This window comes from Myotis myotis, unplaced genomic scaffold, assembly GCF_014108235.1.
Source record: "Myotis myotis isolate mMyoMyo1 unplaced genomic scaffold, mMyoMyo1.p scaffold_m19_p_20, whole genome shotgun sequence".
NCBI classification, from domain to species: Eukaryota; Metazoa; Chordata; class Mammalia; order Chiroptera; family Vespertilionidae; genus Myotis; species Myotis myotis.
In genome coordinates, this window is record NW_023416325.1 from 6750332 (window position 1) to 6773796 (window position 23465).

At 48.6% G+C, this 23465-nt stretch overlaps 1 protein-coding gene across 4 annotated transcripts in view; it reads right to left on the minus strand.

The window, feature by feature from the left end:
* NTM (neurotrimin) overlaps positions 1–23465 on the minus strand; it is an 858077-nt gene that overhangs the window by 366387 nt on the left and 468225 nt on the right. For 2 of the 4 annotated variants that reach the window (XM_036354308.1, XM_036354307.1), the window contains exon 1: positions 18136–19282. In XM_036354308.1, coding sequence (XP_036210201.1) covers positions 18136–18302 — 167 coding nt within the window. In that variant the 5' untranslated portion in view covers positions 18303–19282. Of the gene's footprint in view, positions 1–18135; positions 19283–23465 lie in introns of those variants that run through there. The other 2 variants (XM_036354306.1, XM_036354309.1) reach the window with 2 other exon arrangements.

The window sequence follows — 23465 nt, forward strand, 5'->3', positions numbered from 1 at the left end:
TCTGTCCATGACAGTTTTAACTTCATTCATGTTAATTTAATGTATTATTAATAGAAAATAACACGTTTGATGCCTAATATATGCCCGGCACAACTCATGAGCTTTTACATGTCATCTTATATAATTATTATAAATAATTGTGATTTAATGAGATGATCCAGGTAAAGCATTTATCAAAGAATAATAGGTCCCCATTAAATGCTGCTGGTGATACAGTGTTTTGTTTTTATTATTATACCTCATTCTTACAATAACTGTCAGGTAGCTATTAAGGTACTATTTAGCCCCATTTCACAGATAAGAAAATAAAGGCTCACAGAAGTTAATTCTATAAATCAAGTTAAGTTCCAGCTCAACTTTGTCCCAACTTCAGAGTCTTTTTTCCACCATACTGAATACATTCTTAAATTAGCATGTTTTGTGTAAGACTGACAATAGGTGAGTACACATGTTTAGGATCTATATTTATGTACAGTAGCTAACCTCACTGTAAAGAAAATTCACAGGGTAGGGACTGGACTATTGGGAGCTGGCGATGTAGTAGCCCATCTTTGGGCCAGCTCCCAATAGCCGGCTTCCTTTAAGTCCCATAATTTCATGTCTCTGTTACAGCTTCAAAAAGTCAATCCTTCTCTGGGTCAAATTCCATCTTATTGAGTATCCCACCTTTCATTCCCTCTTCCTCTGTGTTCGTAGAGAAAACCACGTTGTGAATAGGATTTGAAGGTCTGTCAAAATGTGCGCTTGAAGGAATAATAGGAACAGAGTGTGTAAAACCAGATCCTCCTGGTCTCCCAGCAGAAAGGTCACTAGCTCTAATAGAGGTACCCTTAGGTGAAAACAGGAGGCAGGGGGAACTCTTCTGCTCTCAGAAAATTCAAAAAATATATGTAAATATGCCTCTCATCTAGGCCAACTCTCCAAGGGACTGGAAGGGAAGGGGGAGGGGCAGGACTTAGTCTCTTCTGACCCCCAGCCCCTGGTCAGAGCCAGCCCAGCATCCCAGTGGGGTCCTTGGAGCCTGACACCAATTACGAACTATATATTAATGGAAACAATCCAAGCAACTATTTTTTCAATACCGCATATAACCCTAAGGGCAGGGAAATGTCAAACTGAATGCTTAATAAGGTTGGTGCGAAATGCTTGCGGGGTGAAATGTTAAGTTTTCAGGCACAAATGGAAATAATTCAGGGAGTAGCGGGAAAAGGTAGCAGCTCGCCTCCTTAGTATACACAGTGTATAGGTTTGATTACTGAATAGAGATATGAAATATGTGCTAAATAATTCTTCTGAACAGCTCATTAGGCCTAATCCATCTCTGATTTCTATGGGCCCATTAATTCCAAATATGCATCTGCTTATACATCCACACACATCCACACACGATCGTAAAAAGGCCGGCCTAATTTCACAATGTAATACCCTGGAAATGACAACAGGTAACATGTCAAATTGGACAGTATTCAGATCTTAAATATTTATAACTTTCAGGTGTGATAAATAAAAATGACAAAGAATAACAGACCAAAGACGGATGGCATTTCAGTTAGGAAACACCAGCCCCACGTGGCTAGGCGTGTGTGCGGAGGGGGCCGGACCCCAGCACTGGCTGCCACTAGGAAGCTGGACCAGCCTGGAGAGCGTCCCCATGGAAACCGCCAGGCATCCTCCACAACAAATAAAACCCGCGCAGGTGTTGTGTTTGTTTCTGTGGGAATTTTAAATTTATTTCTCATCGCCTAGCTTTTGTGCTGCCCTCATCACTTGTTCCTTCATTTGGATGCTATGCTAGTTCTCACAGTCACTCAAGGCCCTAAACCTGTTTTTTTCACTCCTTACCCTTCTCCAGGTTGGAGACTGCCCCCTTCTTGCCCTGCTCCTCTTTTAACAGGTCATGGAGCTGGCTGCTTCCTCCGTTTTGGACGTTTTTCCCACTGGCCCTGCAGGGCTCTCCCCTGCTGCCATGCTCTGCTTCTGACCACCTTTCAAACGCCCTCTCGCTGTACCCGGGTTACCTGTCCCTTACCCACAGTGTCCTTTCTGGCACAATGCTTTGTCTGTTCCCACGCTGATGGACAGCTGGGCCTGCTGGGTACACCTGTGCAGGTGTGTGCTGCTCATGGGTGCTGATGGAGGGAGGTGAAGAAGCACAGCTTCCCCCCTGGCTGGTTTGGCTCAGTGGCTAGAGCATCGGCCTGCGGACTGAAGGGTCCAGGGTTCGATTCCAGTCAAGGGCACATGCCCAGGTTGCGCACTGGATCCCCAGTGTGGGGCACGCAGGAGGCAGCTGATCAATGATTCTCTCATCATTGACATTTCTATCTCTCTCCCTCTCCCTTCCTCTCTGAAATCAATAAATATATATATATATTTTTAAAAAAAGAAGCAGCAGCACAGCTTCCTCTATCCAACCAGGAGCCCTAGTGACTGACTGTCAGACTAGAGGCAGGGAAGCTGTTCCTGACTGGCCTGGACAAGGTGCATGCTGGGAGAGGATGCTGTTTTCCAATGTGTGGGGCTACAGCCCACTCTCCCTTCACTACCAATCGCTCTCTGAGGTGGAGGACTCAGTGTCTAGACCAGTGCCTGGCATGTCCAAGATGGACAGTAAGGAGTGCTGAGGTGGCACAGGCAAGCTCCTCCATGCACCTTCAGGATGGCATTAGCTCCTAGCGGGGGCCAGTCGTCCAGGGCACACTGAGATGACAGTGAGAATGAGACAGGTCCCTGACCCCACCACCCACTGAACCTCCATGTCCCTGCACTGCCTGTGGTCCTTGTATGTTCCACGCACACTGCCGCCCTCCCTTCCCTGTCCACAGCATCCTTCCCCCTTTAGCAGATGCACATGGGACCACCTCACCACTGGCCGCTCTTCTCGCACCTGACCTCTGACAATGGTTTTCCCTCTTTTCTTTTCAACATTTTTAAGTGCAAGCCTACAAGTCATCCCATCTGCCTCTTTACTGGATGTCAGGTCAAACGCAAAAATGCTAGAATATCTCTGGCACAAAAGGTGACACTAAATCACAAACCTCCAGCCATGAATAAGCAAGCTGTCATCTAAGAGGTGTTTTCACTAATTGCAGCGTCTGCACTGGCTCCACTGAGGGCACCTGCACATTCACGTGGACGTAAGACTGTCCTTTGTCCCTGGTTTTCTCCTGACTAAAGAAAGGCAGACGGTTCACTTGGTTCTGAGAGTAAAGAGCCAAGCAAACGAAAAGCAAACCCTTGAGGCTTCAGTTTGAAAAGGCCACGGGTCTCACATTCAGCCCCATGCAAAAGTCACCCAAAGGCTTGCCAAGAAATATTAATGAGTGCTTACATGTGGATTTTAGACATGCATCTGTGTATTTTCATGCAGCTGAAATCAGAAATATGAATGATAATAGTGGCGGTGAATCCCATAGGTGAAGGCTAGCTACCTATAATAATAAAAGCATACTATGCAAATCAAGTGAACGATGAAAAAGCAGAACTACTGTCTGGACAACCTTCTGGACGACCACGCTATGACACACACTGGCGGCAGGCCAGCCAAGGCGGGTGCGATGCGATTGGTCTGGCGGGGTGGGGGTGGGGGGCATTGCCACACAATAGCCCTGGAGAAGGAGGCCCAGGCCATGGGCCAGTGGGGTGACTGATGGGGGTGGGGGGAGAGGGCTCTGTGATTGTACCCCACCACTGTCGCCTACAGAGAAAGGCAACCATTGGGGGGGGGGGGCAGCACAGCATAGATGGCAAGCAGTGGCAGCCAGGGGCGGGGGGAGGGGGGGAGGGGGGAAGAGGGTGGAGAGGGAGGGCCAGCTGCCAGCATCTGGGTGAAGGAAAGTCCGATAGACCCTGATCGCTGGCAAGGCCTAGGGACCCTGCCCGAGGGGTCCGGATTGCAAGAGGGTGCAGGCCGGGCTGAGGGACACCCCGCCCCCGTGCACAAATTTCCTGCACCAGGCCTCTAGTTCTAAAATAATGAACTCCCAGATCTCGGCAGCCTGTCACTAGGGAAGTGTATTTCTCCTCTGTGCAGGATTCCAGCACAGGAGGTTCTGGGTCAGCCTGCAGGGTGGGGCGGAAGCCGGCTCTGTGCAGGCATCTCACAACCTGGCTGCAGGAGCATCTGCCAAATAGGACGCGGGTTTCCAAGGTAACTTTGGACATCAGCATCCAGATGGCTAAGGAGAAAAGCACAAAGTATTTCATCTGGGAGCGTTTTATGGGCCCATCCACACATAACTTTCGCTCACACTCCTGTGGGTAGTACTCCATCACGTGACCGTGCCTACAATCAAAAGAGGCTGGGAACTGCAATGGAGCTTTGCGCCCAGGGAAGAGAAAAAATGAATCTTTTTGAACAGCTAAGAACCTCCCCCTCAAGGGTGAAGAATTGAAAAGAGCAGTGCAGCTCATGCCCCGCCTTCTCAGTTTAGAAACAGGGAAACTGAGGCTGGACAAGCTAATTGTCCTAGCACCCATGGTGACCTCAGAACCAGGACTAAAGCGCAGGTCATCCTAGCCCTAGGCCACGACTCACATTCCAAAAACAGTGACACTTGCCAAGATTTTTCAGAATCACTCCTCCACAGAGATGCTGTAGAGCTGCAGGATGTGCACCAATATTGGCCCCGCCTCCAGCCCTGGGTACCTGTCCATAGGCCTCCCAGCAGCATAAGGTTCAAGCAGTGCGACCTGCCCACAGCAGACACATCGCACGCCTGGTTCCTCCCCAGCGGTGCACAGCTCACACACAATGAGCGGCAGGCCCTGTCCTAAACACTTCATATTTCACTCCTGGCTCCATATTCCCATCACTAGTTCCCTTTAACAGTGACAAAACAGAGGGCCAGGGAGGTTAATCCATGTGCCAAAGGTCATACATCAGAGAGGTGGCTGAACCAGGATTTGAACCCAGGGAGCGGTCTGGTTCTAACACTCTGGTTTACAGCCTTAAAGTAAAATTCCCGTAATAAAAAAAGTTTACAATAAAATCACAGACACTGAATAACTTGATACATCTCAGGCTCACAGCCTGATTTCTGCCTGGCTGGGCCTTCCTTCCCTCCCCCCCAGTTTCATAGGCCTTAAGCTAGAAATGAATCCTTATTTTCAAGTGTTTATTAGATTTTCTATAGACTTCTAGAGAAAGTGGAGATTTAAAGGTCTCTCAGATTCCGCAGGTGCAGATTTTATTAAGTGTCACCCTGTCCCAATGGTCGCACCGTGGTGTCCCGTTCCCCTCACTGTTCTAGAAGACAAAACCAATGCTCAGTCACATATACCCTGGCCGAGCGCTGTTAAGAACACCCAAACTCATGCCAGGACAGAGATAGGCCTGAGTCTGGCTTCTAATAAAAAAATAAATAATATTCACTGTGAACAGCTTGCTATTATTCCTAATAAACTTTTCATTCACTCAGCAAATATTACTTACTGTATCCCACGTTCCAGGCAATAATTTCACCGCTATAAATGAGGGCAATAAAGTCCCTGGCCCAGCAGATCTTACATTTTGTGGAGAGGTGATAAGTGGTAGAGAAATAACAGCGTTTTCTGAGTGCTGAGGGCTTGAAGAAAATTAAAGCGAGCTAAGGGACAGAAGGGACAGAGTGACACGGGTGGGTACGGCTATATCCAATCGCAGGTCTAGAAAGCCTTCTTTGAGAACGGGGTATTCCAACAGAGACACCGCAAATGTCATGAGGAGCACAACACTGTAGTGAGTCCTGGAAGAGGAAAGAGCATGCCCTCAGGCAAGTGTGGACTTGGCAGGTGCAAGAAACAACAGGGAAGTTCAGAGAGCTGCCTCCTTGTGAGTAGGGAGGGAAGACGACCAAAGGTAGGCAGGCACCAGGTAATAAAAAGCCTTTTATCCCAGTGAATGTTTGCATTCCATTCAAAATATAACTAGAAGCCACTGTAGGGTTTTGAATAGACAGGGATGTGATTTGACTTATGTTCTTTATTTTATTTTTTGTTGTCGTTAATCCTCACCCAAGGATATTTTTTTTCCATTGACTTTTAGAGAAAGTGGAAGGAAGGATGGAAGGGAGGGAAAAGACAGAGAGATAGTGAGAGAGAAAGAGAGAGAGACATCAATGTGACAAGAGACACATTAATGGGTTGTCTCTCACACATGCCCCAACTGGGGCTGGGGATCAAGCTGGCAACCCAGGTACATGCCCTTTATCGTAAATCCAACCCATGACCCTTTGGTGCATGGGCAGATGATTTAACCACTGAGAAACACAGGCCAGGGATGATTTATGTTCTTAAGTGAGAACTCAGCCTATTAGTTGGAGGATAGACTCTGGTAGAGCAGAAGTGGAAGAAAAAGGGCCAGATGAGATGTTACTGGCATAGTGCAGGAGAGAGTTAATGGCAGCATAGACAGAGGTGGGGTCTGAGATGGTTAAAAGTGGTCTGATTCAGGAGGTATCTTAAAAAGTAAAGACAAACACAATTTACTGATAAATTCAATATACCATAAGGACAGAAAGAAAAAATATGTCTATTACATTTTGGGCATGAATGGTGGTGCCCATTCTTAAGACAGGGACAGAGCAAGAGAAGATATGTTGGTGGTGGCTGACGATGGCTCCCATGGGGGCTGGTATTAAGAGCACTGGCTGTGCCCTAGCCTGTTTTGCTCAGTGGATAGAGCATCAGCCTGCAGACCGAGGTGCCGGGTTCGATTCCAGTCGAGGGCAGGTACCTCAGTTGCTGAACTGGGCCTTAGTCAGGGTGCATGCAAAAGGCAACCAATCAACAAGTTTCTCTCACATCAATATTTCTCTCTGTCTTTCCCTCTCTCTTCCACTCTCTCTAAAAACCAATGGAAAAATATCCTGGAGTGAGGATTTAAAAATAATTAATTTTTTTTTCTTTTTTTTAAAAAAGAGCATTGGCTGGGAGGCCTCCGGTTTGAGATGTCTGAGTCATACATTGATCTGCAGATTAACAATAGGCTGTGCAGCCTGGAACTCCAAGTGACAGAGACTGTTCAGGAGAGAGAGGCGAGGACTACAGCCAGAAAGGGGTTCTGGGTAGTATGCGTGTGCTCCAGTGTAACTGGGGATTTTGAGAAAGATAGAAAAAGAACTGTCCAGCCATCACAGAGCACCAGGCAGAGCACCTACCAAACTTTCAGGCCTGGTGGACAGCAGAATCTAGGTATGGAAATAACCCAAGAAGTGGCCAAGTTTCAGCTTAACACATTGAAGTAGTTTTATTGCTAGCTTTACCCAGTGGCCAGGTAAGTTTCTATTGAATGAGTACACACAAAAAAAATTATATATATATATGTTAAAGGCACCCTTTAAAATTAAATACCATTGCACTTTGAAGTTATTTATTATATGTTCTTACAAGCTAATATCTTTTTAAAGTATGATAGCTTTGTAAAACACTGCGTAATATGAAGCGAGAATTCTCGTGATCCGTCCGCAATGGGTGAAGTGAGAGAAGACAAGAGATGGGACCCTTCAGGGAAGACAAGAGACTGGGGCAGAGGGATTTTGCCGATGACAGGCCACAAGGACCAGAGAGTAGGATTGTTTGGAGGATTGAGGGAGAGGTTTGCAATCGGGCCAGATTCTTGGATGTATAGGATTCCATGGTTAATAAGAATCTAAAGAATGATACATGGCCTTGGGTGGTCTTTGCCTTCTGAGGTGGCTACAATAACCTGAAAAGTAAGATTCAATAGGGTTTGTCCCTATGGTCTCTTAGGAAAAAGATTGTAATCAATTCTCATTATATTCCTATGCCAGATCGGCCTCCTAGACACAGGCATAGCTCAGAGATATTGCAGGTCTGTTTCCAACTACCACAGCAGAGCGAGCATCACAATACAGTGAGCTGCGCTCTTTCTGCTGGTGGAGGGCCTTGCCTTCAATGTGTGAAATGAGCAGCCTCTGTGAGGCGCAATAAAGCAGAGCGCAATAAAGCGAGGTGTGTCTGGGCTTGCCAGGGAGAGGCTGGGAAGGCAGGACTGGCACGGGAGCAGTCACTCTGACAGCATCCACAGCTCTGACGCTGCCTCTGTGGACTACAGTGGCCGGTGTCATGGTGGGTGACAGGGCGGTCTAACCAGCCTTCGTTGGCCCTTTACATGTCATGATTATTGAAGAAAACAGTAATACCCAAGCATATCCACTTCCTGGAGCTGTTATAAAAGTGCATCTTAAACTGGGCACATAGGCATCTCCTGCCTCACGGTTCTGAAAGCCAGAACTCTGAAATGAAGGTGTTGGCAGGACATGCTTCCTATGGAGCCTGGAGGAAAGAATCCTTCTTTGCCTGGTGCTAGCTTCTGGTGCTTCCTTCCAATCCCTGGCATTCCTTGGCTAGCAGCCACATAACGTCTACCAGTCCTTGTTGTCACATGGCCTTTCCCCATGTGTGTCTCCACATCGTCATCTTCTTACAAGGACGCCACCAGTTACACTAGATTAGGGGCCCACCCCACTTTAACATGGATTCAGCGTAAATATCTAATTACATCTTTAAGACCCTACTTCCTTATAAGGTCATATTATGAGGTCCTGGGTGCTAAGACTCAGACATATCTTTTTTTTTTTTGTTTTTTTGTTGGGGGGGAAGGGCTGAGAAGGGGGGAGGGGAAGGGTGATGCAATTCAACCCACAACACGAAAGTGTTGCTTTTTCTAGGTCTCATGTAGAACAACTACAGCAAATTAAAAATAGTCTGCATATATTCTTTCTTCCTCATAGGTTCTGACTGGTTAGAATTGTTGAGATTCAGCTTTTCTGATGAGTAAATTTCCCCAAAGATGATTACTCTAAGGGCAAGAGCACTTCTCCACGCATCCCCTACACCACAGACTGTCTGAAAGCCAGACAAGATCAGCAAATTATTTTCACACAGTTACATCTTCCTTTGCCTCCACGGGGCAAACAAAGCTTTGTCTGAGGATTAATTTCAGGTTTGTCATTTTTCCACCAGTCTAGCGGTTGATGCTGTTCTTGTTACAAATATTATTCTTGGCAAAAACCATCAACAATATTGCAAGACTAAGTCATAAGTTCATTGTTCATTTTATAAGATAATTCTAACCCTCCCAAAAGCTTTTGAAGCTAAAACATCTCACAACGACACGACAGCAAGCTGGCCAAAGGCACCCATATAAACCCAAACAAACTTAACCACATGAAGCAATGAGACTTGGGGAAAACAGAGAATGAGAGGCTGAGACTGCTAAATATAATTTAAACCAATTTACACTCATGGCATCGGCTTGAAGTGAGACTATTTCGGTGGTTCCATCAGTGAGCTGTGAGATCATCTGCTAATGCCAGACACACTGGTCTTGCCCCGGATTTGCATGTGAGAAAAGTTACCAAATGCAGACAGCCTTCCTCCTGCTTTTACCATCTCCGTGCAAGTCCTGAGCTACACTCCCAGTGAACAGGAGATGTGAACGAAGGGGAAATGCCATCAGAGAACATTAACACTGTGAGGGCTTAAACCCCTGCAAGCAATGGCTTCCTTACCTCCAGGGAATTGTCATGGAAAAATCAGTCTTCCAAGGAAAAGGATCTATACTAGTAAATTCTAAATCTATACCTAAATTCCTGGCTCACCTATTTGTTTCAGATAACCTGGCTCCATAGAACCTTCTGGATGGTTTGTTCTGGTAGGAAATTTATTTTGGAGCCATGAACTGTTATAACTTGCTATGTAGCAATCTTGTTATGAAAAATAAAGAAATGCCTGTCTTCTCACTCCCTCTCTGAAATAAAATAGCTCAAGAAATTATTTAAACTGAAGAAGATACCTAGAATAGAAACAGATGTGGAAGAGAAACACAGAAAAGTATAATTCCAGGAAAGTGGAGAGGCATTCCTCTGGCCAAGATCTCTCAGAAGCAATAGATGGTATGTGGGTGTAGCTACATGGATGCTTAAGCTACAGTACTTTTTTAAAAAATATGTATTGTTAGTACTTTTTTATTTTATTTATTTTATTTTTAATACATTTCTATTGATTTCAGGAAGGAAGGGAGAGAGAGAGAGAGAAAAACATCAATGATGAGAGAGAATCATTGACCGGCTGCCTCCTGCATGCCCCCCACTGGGGATCGAGCCTGCAACCCAGGCATGTGCCCATGACCAGAATCAACCCCAGGACCTCTCAGTCCACAGGCTGATGCTCCATCCACTGAGCCAAATTAGCTAGGGCTACAGTACTTTTTTTAATTTTTAATATATTTTATTGATTTTTTACAGAGAGGAAGGGAGAGGGATAGAGAGTTAGAAACATTGATGAGAGAGAAATATCAATCAGCTGCCTCCTACACACCCCGTACTGGGGATGTACCCGCAACCAAGGTACATGCCCTTGACCGGAATTGAACCTGGGGGGCCCTTGAGTCTGCAGGACAACGCTCTATCCACTGAGCCAAACCAGTTAGGACTAAGCTACAGTACTTTTAATGAAAATTGCTAAATGCATGAATAAACATGTATACAGATACATGCATATGTGTGTATGAATGGAAAAAGTAAGTTGTAATTACACACTAAGCTTTATGTCCTTTATTTAATTTTAGCCCAAAAGAGCCATTTGTGGTAGGGAATGACTGTCCCCTTTACTCAGAGAGATTAAAAAGTTTTCATCCAACATCACACAAGGTAAGTACTTACACCAGGGCTCTGGGAATCCTGCCTCACAGTCTGTTTTCTTCCTGGCATACCACCCATGATGGAATATGAGTTAGTAACGCTTTGCTGGTTAGAGATCTTTGACTCCAACAAGTGCGTTTCCATTAAACTTTCCTATTGCTAACTCCTCTCTCTTGCCTCACACAGGCAATTTGAAATTACAACCTAAATCCAATGAGGTTGTTTTTTTTTTAATTTCCTAAAAAAAATGGTTTTACTTAGCCATCTATGTGATGTTAATGACATTATTTATTTATTTTCAGTATCCTATTACACAGAGTGGGAACCCATCAACCTGCTCTCAGGGAAGCAAACTGACCTCGGATAATGAAAGGACAATGTTATACTTTACCCATCGAGACTCTGTACTTAGAATAAATATGCTATTAATATTAATGGCATTTTTTTTTCAAGATTTCCCCCAAGAGAGATGCCAATGATCCTACCTCTAGCACAACAAAGAAGGAGATTGATAGGTCAAGGCCCCACCTACTCTGCCCCCTACACCAGGGCATCCAGGTAGCCTGGCTTGCAGACTCGTCATAGAGCCACATTTCCACCTGGATCTGTTCAAGCCCATTCCAGAGAAATGCATGATAACATCTGCGAAAGAATTAATTCTCCGTGAGAGAGTCCAAGATTGCTGCTAGCCGAAGCAAAGGTTGGTGGAAGAACCTGGAATGAAAGTCTTACTCTGAACAAACTATGGAGATTCTAGGGTTCTCGGACAACAAGGGACACCTGGAGGCCAACGGGTCATCTCTGTGTTCCATGTCACTGATCACATACAGCCTTACATACTCCCACACCCTAGTCCTAATGTACTTCTAGAAAATACATTCTTGTGCTCCAGGACAAGAAGGAAAAACCAAATTCCCTTTCTAGGAAGAGAAGAATTTGGCAATGAAGAAGTGATAGCAAGAAAACATCCCTTTGGTGAGAGAGAGAGAGACAGAGAGACAGAGAGACAGACAGAGAGAGAGAGAGAGAGAGAGAATATGAGCCTAGAAGTTAGACGTCCCAGGCTCCGCCACCATCTGACTGTGACTTGGGAAATGCCTCTCTTTGCCTCTGTGTTTTGGTTTCCTGATCTGTAAAATGGTAACAGCAATTGCATCCACTTCATGGAGCAACTATGAAGATTAAATAAGACCTGTCAGTGGCGCGCTCAGCACCTGACACCTAGTAAACAGAGCTGCCCCAGACAAAATCAGAGGCGGAGCCTAAGGCCTAGGAAAGCAGATCCTCGTACCAGGCAAAACCAGCAGTCAGGAGAGAGCATGATAATCAACATTAGCTAATTGCCCCAGAAACACAGTCAATGCCATGCGTTTTGTAGTTAGTGGGGAAAAGGGGCTTCCTTCAGGTGCCGGTGGCCTAGACTAGGGCTCACACTTGATTAAGTGTGGGCTGGGTGTCAGCTCCTTCTCGCCCTTTCAGAAAGACATCCTTGTGCGAGACTCATTACCAGAAGCCTCATTATCTGTAAAGCCAGGTGGCCGAACTCCCTGGACTTCTTAATCCTTCCAAAAGCAAAAGAAACATTTCTGCAAAACACCTATACGTGCAGGTGAGGCGTGCTGAAGGCCTGGTGTCCCTCTCCACCCTTGTCAACTGGCAACTAGGTTCTCCTTCTGCCCCATGGTTGGTTGGGCTTTTCATTTTCCCATTTTAGGTTTTGGCTCCTTCAACAGACTGAGTGTGCTTCCAGGAGCCTCCCTCTGCAGCCCCATCTGTCCATGCTCTTTGGAGCCCCGGTCCGCTGGCTGGAAGCCTGGCAGGCCTGGAGGTGAGCACCGGGTGGTGGATCTTCGGAGGGGGCAGGCCAGTGAGGACAGCACAGGCTTCCTGAGTGACACTGCTCTTCCGAATGAGTTAACTCATAAACAACAGATCAATAGTTCCACCACGAGACAACCGCTGCCAGCAACTCCCTGAGTAGAGAGAGAGAAGGATGGGCAGAGATCTGCTTTTCTGGGCTCCTTCTTACCTTGAAAATGTTAATTTCCCTGAGGTCCACCTGAGTTTGACCACATCAACAGAGAGTGGCATTGCTTCAAAGGTGCTGGCTAGGGGAGCAACCTGGCAGAAAGAGGGCGTGTGTCATGGGTGCAGCGATGAAAGAACAGGCAACTGACACAGCCCATCTGTGTCCTGGACAGAGAGACACCAGCTCAGTCACTCAAGTCCTCAAGAGCAGCCTCACCTCACAGAGAAGAGCCACCTCGCACAGCGGCACAACCTGGACAGCAATAGCTCTGGGCAAGGCCATCACAAGACAGCTAAGGGAAAAGAGAAGGGCGAATAGAAGATCAGGATCTCAGAGACCGCGTCCTTCATTCATTCGTGCAGCACCTCTCTTCTGAGCACCCTCTATATGCCAGACATCGTGGAGAGTAAGTAAGACAGAGTAGGTACCCTACCCTCAAGGAAATTACAGCCCAGTTGGGGAAAAGAGATCATGAACACATAGCAAATAAATGAAAGGGAACACTTTCTGATACAGATGACTGCTCCGAAGAAATACTTCCAGATGACCTGCCGATATAGGGCTGGTGGCAGTGGTGGTGGGTTATTTCATGTGAGTGTCCAGAAAGGCTTCAGTGAGGGTCCCACGTGAGCGAGGGCCAAGATGGTAAACAACTGCCCATGGGAAGGAGACCTGGAGGAGGGGCATTCCCAACAGTGGCACCGTGAGTGCAAAGGCCGTGTGGCAAGGACGAGTTTTCTGTGTTCGTGAATCAGAAAGCAAGCCAGGAGGACAGTCCCTCAGACTTTATTAGCAAAAAACCAGGGGCCATGTCGCGAGCTGGGTATTGGGATGTGACCCTGAAGAAGGCATCACTCCGGCTTCCAGAGGCCATGGAGTAGCTGGACAGACGAACAGAGACTCCATCGGCCTAAAAATGCAATGCTCAGTGGTTTCCAGGATAGAAATAAAGTGCCAGGCCTTCCAACATCTGAAAGGGGACTCGGTGAGTTTTCTCAAGTATCAAAACCACATGACTCTGTGCTGTTCCATGGAACTGCTACGTCAAAGCTCAACTTCAACCTGGTACATTTCTCAGATGTTTTACTCACTCATCTCCTCCCCCAACAACAACAAAAAAAACCACCGTGCAGTGGCAAAAACTAGAGTCTAGGAAGAGGACAGGGGTGTAGCTCAGCCTCCCGTACTCACGTTCCAGATGAGCCCAGGGAAATATTTGGGGGATCTATAAACACATGAAATACATTCAGCTAAATCGCCAGGTAACACAGGGACATGCAGCGGGGGTCTCTAATTAATGACACCCATACAGGTGGGCCTCAGGCTCTGCTGCTCTCACTGCCTCCTCAGTGTGCCCATCAGCAGAGCTGTCCTGCCCCCCTGGGGGAGGGGCGCTCTTCTCCACGGTGTGCCAAGCACTTGTCAATGGGCACTCTGCCTCAGCTGCCGATGGCCTCTTGCCCACAGCCCGCCTTCTGAGCTGGACCCAAGGCCCTGCAGCTGGGAGCCCACGCCACATGCCGTTTTACACCCCAACCCCCAGCTCAGTGGCCTTCATGTAAGAACCACTCAATAAATCTCCGCTGATTGGCCACAGCTGTATTTTAAAAGCCAATGATGGAGAAATGTGGTAAGGAGACAAATTGAATATAGGCTGGGGATAGTTTGGGTTCGTTTTCATTTGTTCAGTGAACATTCGGAAGCACACCGGGCTCACAGCATTACATGATCTCTTGCTTTTCACGAGCTAGCTGCCCCCCAGTCCACAGGGAGGAAGAAGACAGAGAGTTCAACAACACAGGTGTACACTAAAATGAGTGGGGGAGAGACTAAGTACCAGCGTGGAATCAGGAGAAAGAATGCATTGGGGAAGGCTGTTGTCCAATGTCAAGGAGCAAAGTCCTGAGTCGGCATCCCATCGCTGCCCCTGGTGTGATTTTAGGTGAATTCCCCTCTCTGGGCCTCAGCTTTCTCATCAATACAATGGGAATAATCCAGTCTAGTTCAGAGAGTGGTTGTGAGAATTAAATGTCACCATGTATAAAAAAGGTTTCTGTCAATAACTGGCCAGTAGTTGACAGAATAGTCATCTTATTAAAAATTATTATTACGAATGCCACACACTATGGTTTCAAAACTTCCTAGCTGTGCAACCTTAATCAAATGATGTCAATCTTCCATGCCTCAGTTTCCTCATCTGCAAATGGGGATAATAATAGCACCTGCATGGTAGGGCTTTTTATTAGGGTTAAATGCTAATATTATGAGGTTGGATGATGGGGGAGATATTATATAAAGTATTTAGAATACTCCCTACCAAATAGTGAATGCTCAACAAACCTTGATTATTATCCATTATTACTGCACATTCTGTTTTATGTAACCTCACCCTTTTGAAAATATGCATATACTATCAGCAGGAGGGCAGAAAGAGTGGGAGACTGCAAATTGTCTGCAATTTTTTTCAGGCTGTCGATGGCATGTTAGGTGAAAGGTTTCCCAATACCTCCACAAGGATCGTTAGCGCTAATTAGATGAAATAAAACATCTTTAAAAGTTTCCTCACACTGGAATCGCTGCTGAGGCATTCATTCTTCGGGGACTGAAAAATCTCCAAAAGTGAAACTGGAGAGAACAAAGCAGAAGAAAAGGAAATCAGAGCAGAAGGCCCTCTGCTGGTTGAGGGGAAAACTACAAGCATCACCCTCATTGTCACCCAGGGCGATGTGGGCAGGGTGGCTCTCAAGCAGAGCAGAGGTGCTGAGGGCCTCGCTGTGGTTCTTTCTGTGTCATTTGGTCACATGCTGAGCAAAAACAAGAAGAAAGGAAAGCAGAGAGGGAACGAGGGAGGGAGGAAAAAGGAAAGAAGAGACCCACATAGACACACACAAAGCAAAAAAGAACCCAGAGCCCTGAACCACTAGATTGCTGCAATCTGAAATCGGGTTATGTGCAAATTTTACGTAAACAAAATACACTCTAAAATTCCTACTTGTTTCTCTGTACAAAATGCAGAGCCTGTGTGGAGAGTTCAAGGGCTTCCATTCCACAAAGGTCCACCCTGCATGGGACCCTTCCTTGTTCCAGGGCATCAGGGCCTGAGAAGAGCCAGGGTCCCTCTGCCCATGACCCTGAGAAGAGCCAGGGTCCCTCTACTAAGGCGGGAGCATCCTCTATGCAGGTTGTGATACCCCTGCTGCCCACTTCCCATCCTAAAGCAGGCCCATGGCCTGTGGGCTGTTGTCAGGCAGACTGAAGTTCCTCTAACCCCCACCCTGTAAGGCTGGACTCACTGGGAGGGTCTTCTCCTGATGTCAGGAAGACCATCAGCCCAGGGGCTGGCACAGATGGCAGGAGCTGGTCCAGGAGGGCCTTTGCGTGCCATGGCTGGGCTGGTCTAGACAGGAAGCCTCACCACATCCCATTTCCTCCATCTGCACCCAAACAAGGCCAGTGTGCCTACAGCATGTGTGAAAATGCAAACAAACATGAGTGTCTAAAAGAGACAGGAAGAGGGACCCCCCAGAGTGAGGAGGGAAAAAAGAGGCATGGAAAGAAAGACAAAGAAGGAGAAGCCAGCCAGTACATGAAAACTTGATTTTAAAGAGAAGCTGCTCCTAACCCAGGCCCATCCCCTGGCTGAGCATCTGCAAACTTCAGACACCCGCTGGAGCGTTCTGGTTCCCATGAGCCTGGGGGATGCCTTTGGAGACCAGATCCTGGCCTGTCCAACACCCCTCATGGTGCCCATAACTTGGGAGCTACTGTCCGTCAGGGATCCTTTGCTATTCCTATTTCGCCAAATCTCTAACAGCTACCTCCCACCTTCCCATTGAAAATACCATCCCATTTCTCTCTAAAATGCGCTCCCTGTGCAAAAGTCTCCATTTTATCTCTTGAGCTGTTACTCCTCGCAGCCAAAGGTTAGGGACAAGGGGGCATCCAGAGAACACTAATGGCATCAACCACATTGCTTTAGAAGTTCATTTTGTTTTTCTCTTAAGTGGTCTGAAATCAAGGCCCATTTGGAGTTCCCATTGAATCTCTCTATAAAGCAGATGCACAGTTATTTCAGGGCGGGAGGTAGTTAGATGCTTAACCTTCGTTCAAAATAGTCCCCAAAGGGCATAGTGGAAGAGGCCGGTTTCAGGGACTAAGGAGTGACTAGGGGTTCGCTGGGGCAATGGGGGTTAGCTCCCTGAAGTCAAAGGCGCACAGGATGCTTGTAGGTCTTGCAGGGTCCTTAAGTCACACACTTCCTTTGGCAATGTCCCCCAGTGCCCCCTCCTCCCCATTTTCCATCCCCTGAGTATTGCTTTAAGTGCATTATCCACAAACAATCCAAGCTTAGAAGAACAGTCAGCAGGGGGTCGAACAGTGGACACCAGCAACAAGAATCGTCATGTGCAAAGGATGGGAATACGGTCACGTGGCCTCAATGGCCCCAATTTGGAAAACTTTATTTAAAAAGGCATATTCCATCAAAGACACATAGGGAAATCCTTCTTCCCATCAACCTTCCCAACTTCCCCCTTAGGTTGACTCTCTCACAAAATTCCAGAGTAAGATTCCATTGCAATCGCTAATCCCGTGTTGCCCTCCTGTGAGTGGTGTAGTTTGTAGGCTCTGGAAATCCAGTCAGCATTTCAGCAGGCAGGGTGGTCAGGGAGACCGTCTTACTACATTACACAAAACACAACCAAGATCATCCTCCTCCTCCTCCTCCTCCTCCTCCTCCTCCTCCTCCTCCTCCTCCTCCTCCTCCTCCTCCAGTTGCTGTAAACCTTAACCCCACAGGCCAAGCAGGACCAGACTCAACACTGAAGCTCAGCTCCTGCCCGTAGATGACTTACTGCTGGTGGACCCAGAGCACAGTTACCCGGACAAATGCTGTTTCCCACAGACAAACCAGACTCATCTCCACGACTTGGGTCGCAGAAAGCCACGCTCACCCAGGAAACGCATGCCCTTCTGCCCACCAGCTGGTGGCCTGAAGGCCCCCAGGAAAGCCCCCCAGTCAGGCCCAAAACAGCAGCTCTGCCAGAGGCCGGGGCCCAGCTGGCAACTCCCCGTGCCATGGGCAGAGTGAGGGCATGCACAGGAAGCCAGACCCGTCCTTTGGGACTCATTCACTTCAGAGAAGACTGTTCACACCGAGCTCCATCCAGGCCCCAGGCACCATGGCCACCAGCCTGGGAGTCCCACAGTCCTCAATCCTGGCGACCTCCTGGCCCAGCCACCCCTCGTGCTTCCCAAGTCTCCGGCCAAGGAAGCCAGTGCTGGGGAAACAGCTCACCTCCTGAACCTCTGAGAGGTCCCCATGAAACTACCAACATTCCCCCCGCAGAGCATCGCATCTGGCTCATCTGGGCTCCATCGCACACACTCACACCCCTAGCCCTCTCTCCCGGGCCCCCTTTCAAGTCAATGTCAAGTCACAGAAGAAGTGCAGCTCCCTACCTGAGGGTGGCGCTCTCCCCCTGCCGGACCGTCACGTTGTCCATAGCTTTGGGGAAGGTGGCATCTCCGCTGCGCACGGGCACTCCTGTGGGTACAAGGAACAGCAGCCTGAGAGACACGACCACGAGGCACTTCCAGGGCAGGAACAGGTACCCACAGACCCCCATCCTCGACAGCCACAACTTCTCAGAACTCCTCCTGCAGCCGCGCGGCACACGCCCCCGGGCGAGCACAGGAAGTGGGTGGGGTGGGGGAGACTGGGACCCAGCAGCGAACTAGCCGCGATGGAGAGGCGCGGTTGTTGTTTTTTTTCTGGGAGAAAAGCGCGCAGACTCCTCCGAGTCTAATATTCCTCCCCCAAACCCAGCCTCAGCGCTCCGGCCTCGGAGAACCAGAGGGGGCTTCCTCGGTGCGGCTTCGGCCGGGGAAAGTGGCCACCGGGAAACGGGCAGCTCCGGGCAGGTGCAGAGGCGTGGGCACGTCTCAGAGGTCCCTTCTTCCCTTGAGCAGCTCCGACATGGCACTTCGGGGTGGCATAAGCACTTCGGTACCCGAAGGGGAACGGAGGGTGGGTTGGATCCGGCTACGCAGAGCAGGCTGCAATCCCTCGCTTCCAGCCGGGGGAGATGCCACACTTTCTTTGTAAGTTTCAGAGGCAGGATGGCCGGCGAAATGCAATCGGTAACAATAGCGGAGATGGAAAGTGGAGCGCGCAGGAGGCAGCGGGGGGTGTGCGAGGAGGCGCGGGCTGCGCAGGGACCAGGCTGGGCGAGATCCTGCCGCAGCCGCCCGCCCGGGTCAACTTCCTCGGAGCCGAGATGCGCGCAGCAGCAGCTGCCGCGATGGAGCAGGTCTCGGTGAAGGCAGTGGCCCCGGCGGTCCAGGCAGGAGCGGCCAGGCGGCGGGGGACCGGACCCAGCCCGCGGCGGCCCCTCGCTCGCTCCCTCGCTCGCTGGGGAAAGCGAGGCGCAGCCGACACCGGAGCCGCGCGGACGCCACGCTCAGCGGCCGCCCCCGGCCTCCGCGCCGCCTTCCTCCCGGGAGCAGCCCCAAAGCGCACGGGCCCCGACCGCCGGGGTTGTCATGGCAGCAGCTCCATCACTGACCGCCACTTTCTCCGGTGCCGGCGCCACGCAAGCGGGCGGACTGCGCGCTCATCCCGGCGGGCGGGCGGGCGGGCGGCGCGGGGCGCGGGCGGGCGCCCACCTTAACCCCCGCCGCGCCGCGCAGCCACCACGGGCGGCCCTGCACCGGCGGAGGCGAGCAGTTTAACCGTTTCCCGCCTTGAAAAACTGCCACTTCCAAATGAAGAAGGCAAAGTTACCAGGCCGTCTTTAATAAGCCAGAGACAGCTTCATCAGGGTCACCAGCGAATTCACGAGGACAGGAAAACCCTGCAGCATGCATGCATGCGCCTTTAAAATGATCCGATTAATTCCATTAGCATGTAGACTACATTTGGAGTTTGGGGAGGAGGTTTGAGAGTAATCTCATTTTTATTCAACAGCCCACGCCCATCTCACCACCACCCCCCTCAAAAAATAAAGCTAGTTTAAAACACCACCGTCAACACCACCTTTCAAAATAAAGATCTTCCATATACAAAACAAACGCAGAATCACAGAAGCCTCTTCGCGTGTGAAACTGACAAAAATCGCATGGAAATCTTGCTCAAGTTCTGACACTGACTTACATTCCTGATTCTGGTTTTGTCGACATTAAATTATGCTGGCCCTGCAAAAGGGCCCTCTCCGGATCCAGGGAGCCTCTTCCCTGAGGCTTGCAGAGGGCTCCCAGGTTTCCTGGGCTCACCCTCTTGCAGAAATGATTTCACCTGAATGGGTGTGTTTCTCCCATTTTTGAAACCTGAGAGAAAATGGGATTCGTCTCAGTTCACTCCTGGTCCCCTCTCTGGATGCTGCAGGTCCCTGGGTACCTACATTTTTATTTCTCTCTCAACTTCAGCTCTGATGGAATGTGGTGCACGCTCCTTCCTGGGCCTGGCTTCTGAGCAGGAGGGAAGCCGGAAGCAGCCCAGCCTGCCCAGCTGTGTTAGCTCTGCTTGTGGGGTCTTGTCCCGGATTCCAGATCCCAGGTCCCTGCACTGACCCATATTCTCCCTGGGGATGGAGAGGTGGCAACCGTGGCTTTCCCCCCTCAATTTTCTATCAAATCTTAACCAGGAAGCTTTTTTAAATATATAATAACTGTTCAGTAACAGAAATATATTATTTCCCAAAAGCCATCTAGCCAACACCAGAGAGACAGAAGCATTGTAACTATAAGGGTCTTAGTGCCATAAAAGTCCTTGCACCTTGCAAGTAGTAACCGCCACGTTCATGTAAGCAGTGTGTGTGTGTGTTGGGGAGGACACAGCATTTCACCCACCATCTCCCCCTCTCTCTGATTACTCTAGATGGGCGACTGAGGTCAGGGCTGCAGGCATGGATGCCAAACTCCAGGGTAGCAAAGAAAGACTGAGCAGGCTTGCTCTTCTCTCCTAACAGTTGACCAGAAAATGCAAAGTTGAGCAACTTTACATTGAAGATCACAATTGCTCTATTGTTAGACCCATTTTCCCTACTGTCCTCTGGTGACTTTCTGATATTAAATTTCCAGGGAAACCCATCTGCTGTGTATCGCTCCCTGGGACCATTTGATATATCACCTAAAAATCAATTGTCAACTTACAGCCACAAGGAAAGACTTTACTACCAGTGGGGGGGCGGGGGGGGAGCATTTATGGAGAGCAGGAGAGATTTATTTCTATTTTTTCAAGAAAAGGGTGATAATTCCCCTATTTGAGCATCAGTTCATTCTTGCAAGACCCTATTCCATCACTTTTCTACAATGGGAAATTGTGGAGATAGGAAATTGAATGATTTCACCAAGTTCAGATATTTCGTGATAACAGAATAAGGTGTGAGATTATGTTTGCTGACTTTCTGTTAGCTGAATTGGGGGTTCTTCCTTCCCGAAAACCCAAGGAGCCACCTCTAATCATCCATCCATTTTAACCACCCCTATTCCTCCCTGCCAAACCCTCTTTGTAAAAGCATCCTTACTGCCTCCTGTGGACACAAAGGCCAGCCGTGAGGGAGAGGGACTCCTTGTGTCTTCGGAGCCATTTCCCTGCAGGCTGGAGAATGGCAGCGACGATTCCTTTCATGATCAATTCTAATCCTGGCTCTTGCATCTAATTCCCAGGTAGGTACAAATAAGCATTAGTTTTTGCATCTAGGAATGTGGATAATGACAACAACAGGCCTTCCCGAGGGGCCTACATACATGATTAACTCTACAGTAAAATACTTAGAAATCTATTTAAGGTGGAAGATGCTTTATTAATACATTTTGCCTGTTACCGGTTCATTATTATGGCTGGGCAGAAAATTCTTCTCACGGGCTCTTTAAGATGTTCCGTTTATACCAGTCTGCATGCAGTTGATCTGAGCCAGGCAGACCATCTCTGGCTCTGGCTCTGGCCCTGGCCCTGGAGGGCGGGTGCTGAGCTGGGGCATCCCAGCCCTGGCTGAAAGGAGGCCCCACCCAGCTCACATGAGGCTCAGGATGAGCAAAGTAAAGCCCCTCGCAGCTCCATACCTGCTCTCTGGACCCAGGGACCCAAACTTTCTTCAAAAACGGAAGTTTAGAAAGTGGAGAAAGGCCGGAGATGCGCCCACAATGAACAAGGCAGAACCCATCCCTTCCAAACTCGTTATGGAAGTGGTTTGAAGAGATGAAGATCCGAATCACATGTCAACTCCCTGCCCATCCCCTAATCCCTAAATATAACCAACATTTAGCGGCTTATCTTCTATCCTGTCTCTGGCTTCATGAAACTGCTGGATTTGCTTTATTTCCCCAGCATATCCAAGTTAATGAAAAAGGGATGACAGTCAGAGCCATTTCATTATTTGTGCTCTTTAGAGAAACAACTTCCTTTCTGCCTCCTGGAAAGCAGACTCCTAAGGAGCACCCACCTCCACCTTCTTCCCTGTCTCCCTGTCCTTCCTCCCTTCCCGCTTACATACACCCATACTGTACACATAAATCAACTTGTCACAGCTTGTCTCTGCGCTGACAGCTGTAATTGCTTCAGGTTATAAAAATATCTACAGGACAATTCCTTTCAAGCACACGGACCGCACACACGCGCGCACATGTACACACGGAGTGAGCAAAAGAAAACAATCCTATTCCCTTTAATGATCGCATGACCGCAAAGCAGGGGTGAGCAGGCGCTGGCCTGCAGACTGCGAGGGCTGGCAGGCAGGGGGGGGGAACAGAGGTACGGGGAGGGTTCTGGCAGACGGAGAAGCATCTACGCGCTACAGCAGGGTTGGAACAGGAAGGATTCCAGTGACAGAGAAGTCAGCTGCTGTTTTGTTTTACTCGACTACCGACAGCAAGCCTGGGTTAGTTAAAGAGCTGTGAATAAGTCACACAGGAGCACTCGCTTAAGAAATGCCAGCTCCTCTTCTTTCTCTAAAAAGGCGAAAGGCCCCCCTCTCCTGGTGGAGATTCCAAATTGGAGCGCAGGCAAGAAGATGATAAATGCAGGGCGGTCAGCGTGGCCTGGCACCGAATAGATATTGGAAGCTGTCATCAGAAAAGGCGGGGCCGATCTGGGTAAAGAGAGGCCTTCAGAGGAGTAGGGCAGGGCTGGGCCCTGGGAAAACTACTCACCATGCTTCCTCTTGGATGACTATAGGGTCAAGATTAAATGGTCCAGCTGGGCTGGCCTCTAGCTTGTTAGGATTTCAATAGGAAGAGCAAAAGCAAGGAAGAAGGCTCCACAGAGAAGAAAGAGGTCACTCAGAGAGAGAATGGAGGAGGAGGAGAGAAAGAAATGGCAAAGGTTAGACACCTATGGACTCCGAAAGCCATAAAACCTCATAAGAGATGTCTAAAGTGCAGAGGCCTGCGGACTGAAGGGTCCCGGGTTCGATTCAACTCAAGGGTACCTGCCCGGATTGCGGGCTTGATCCCCAGCAGGGGGCGTGCAAGAGGCAGCCAAACAATGATTTCTCACTCATCATTGATGTTTCTATCTCTCTCTCCCTCTCCATTCCTCTCTGAAATCAATACAAATATTTTCTTTTAAAAGGAAAGTTAGAGATACTAAGATGGAAGGCACTGCCTCAAGTTGCTTGTAGTATTGTGCTTTGGGGCTTGCGGGTGGTTTTCTTTGTTTAGGGATTCAGGATTGAAGTGACACTGAACTCAAGGCCAGGCTCCCTGTAAGCCCTTGAGAACACTCACTGCTGAGAACAAGCTGAGACAGGCCTGCTCTTGGGAACAGTTTGTCCCTTTACACTTGTCCTGAG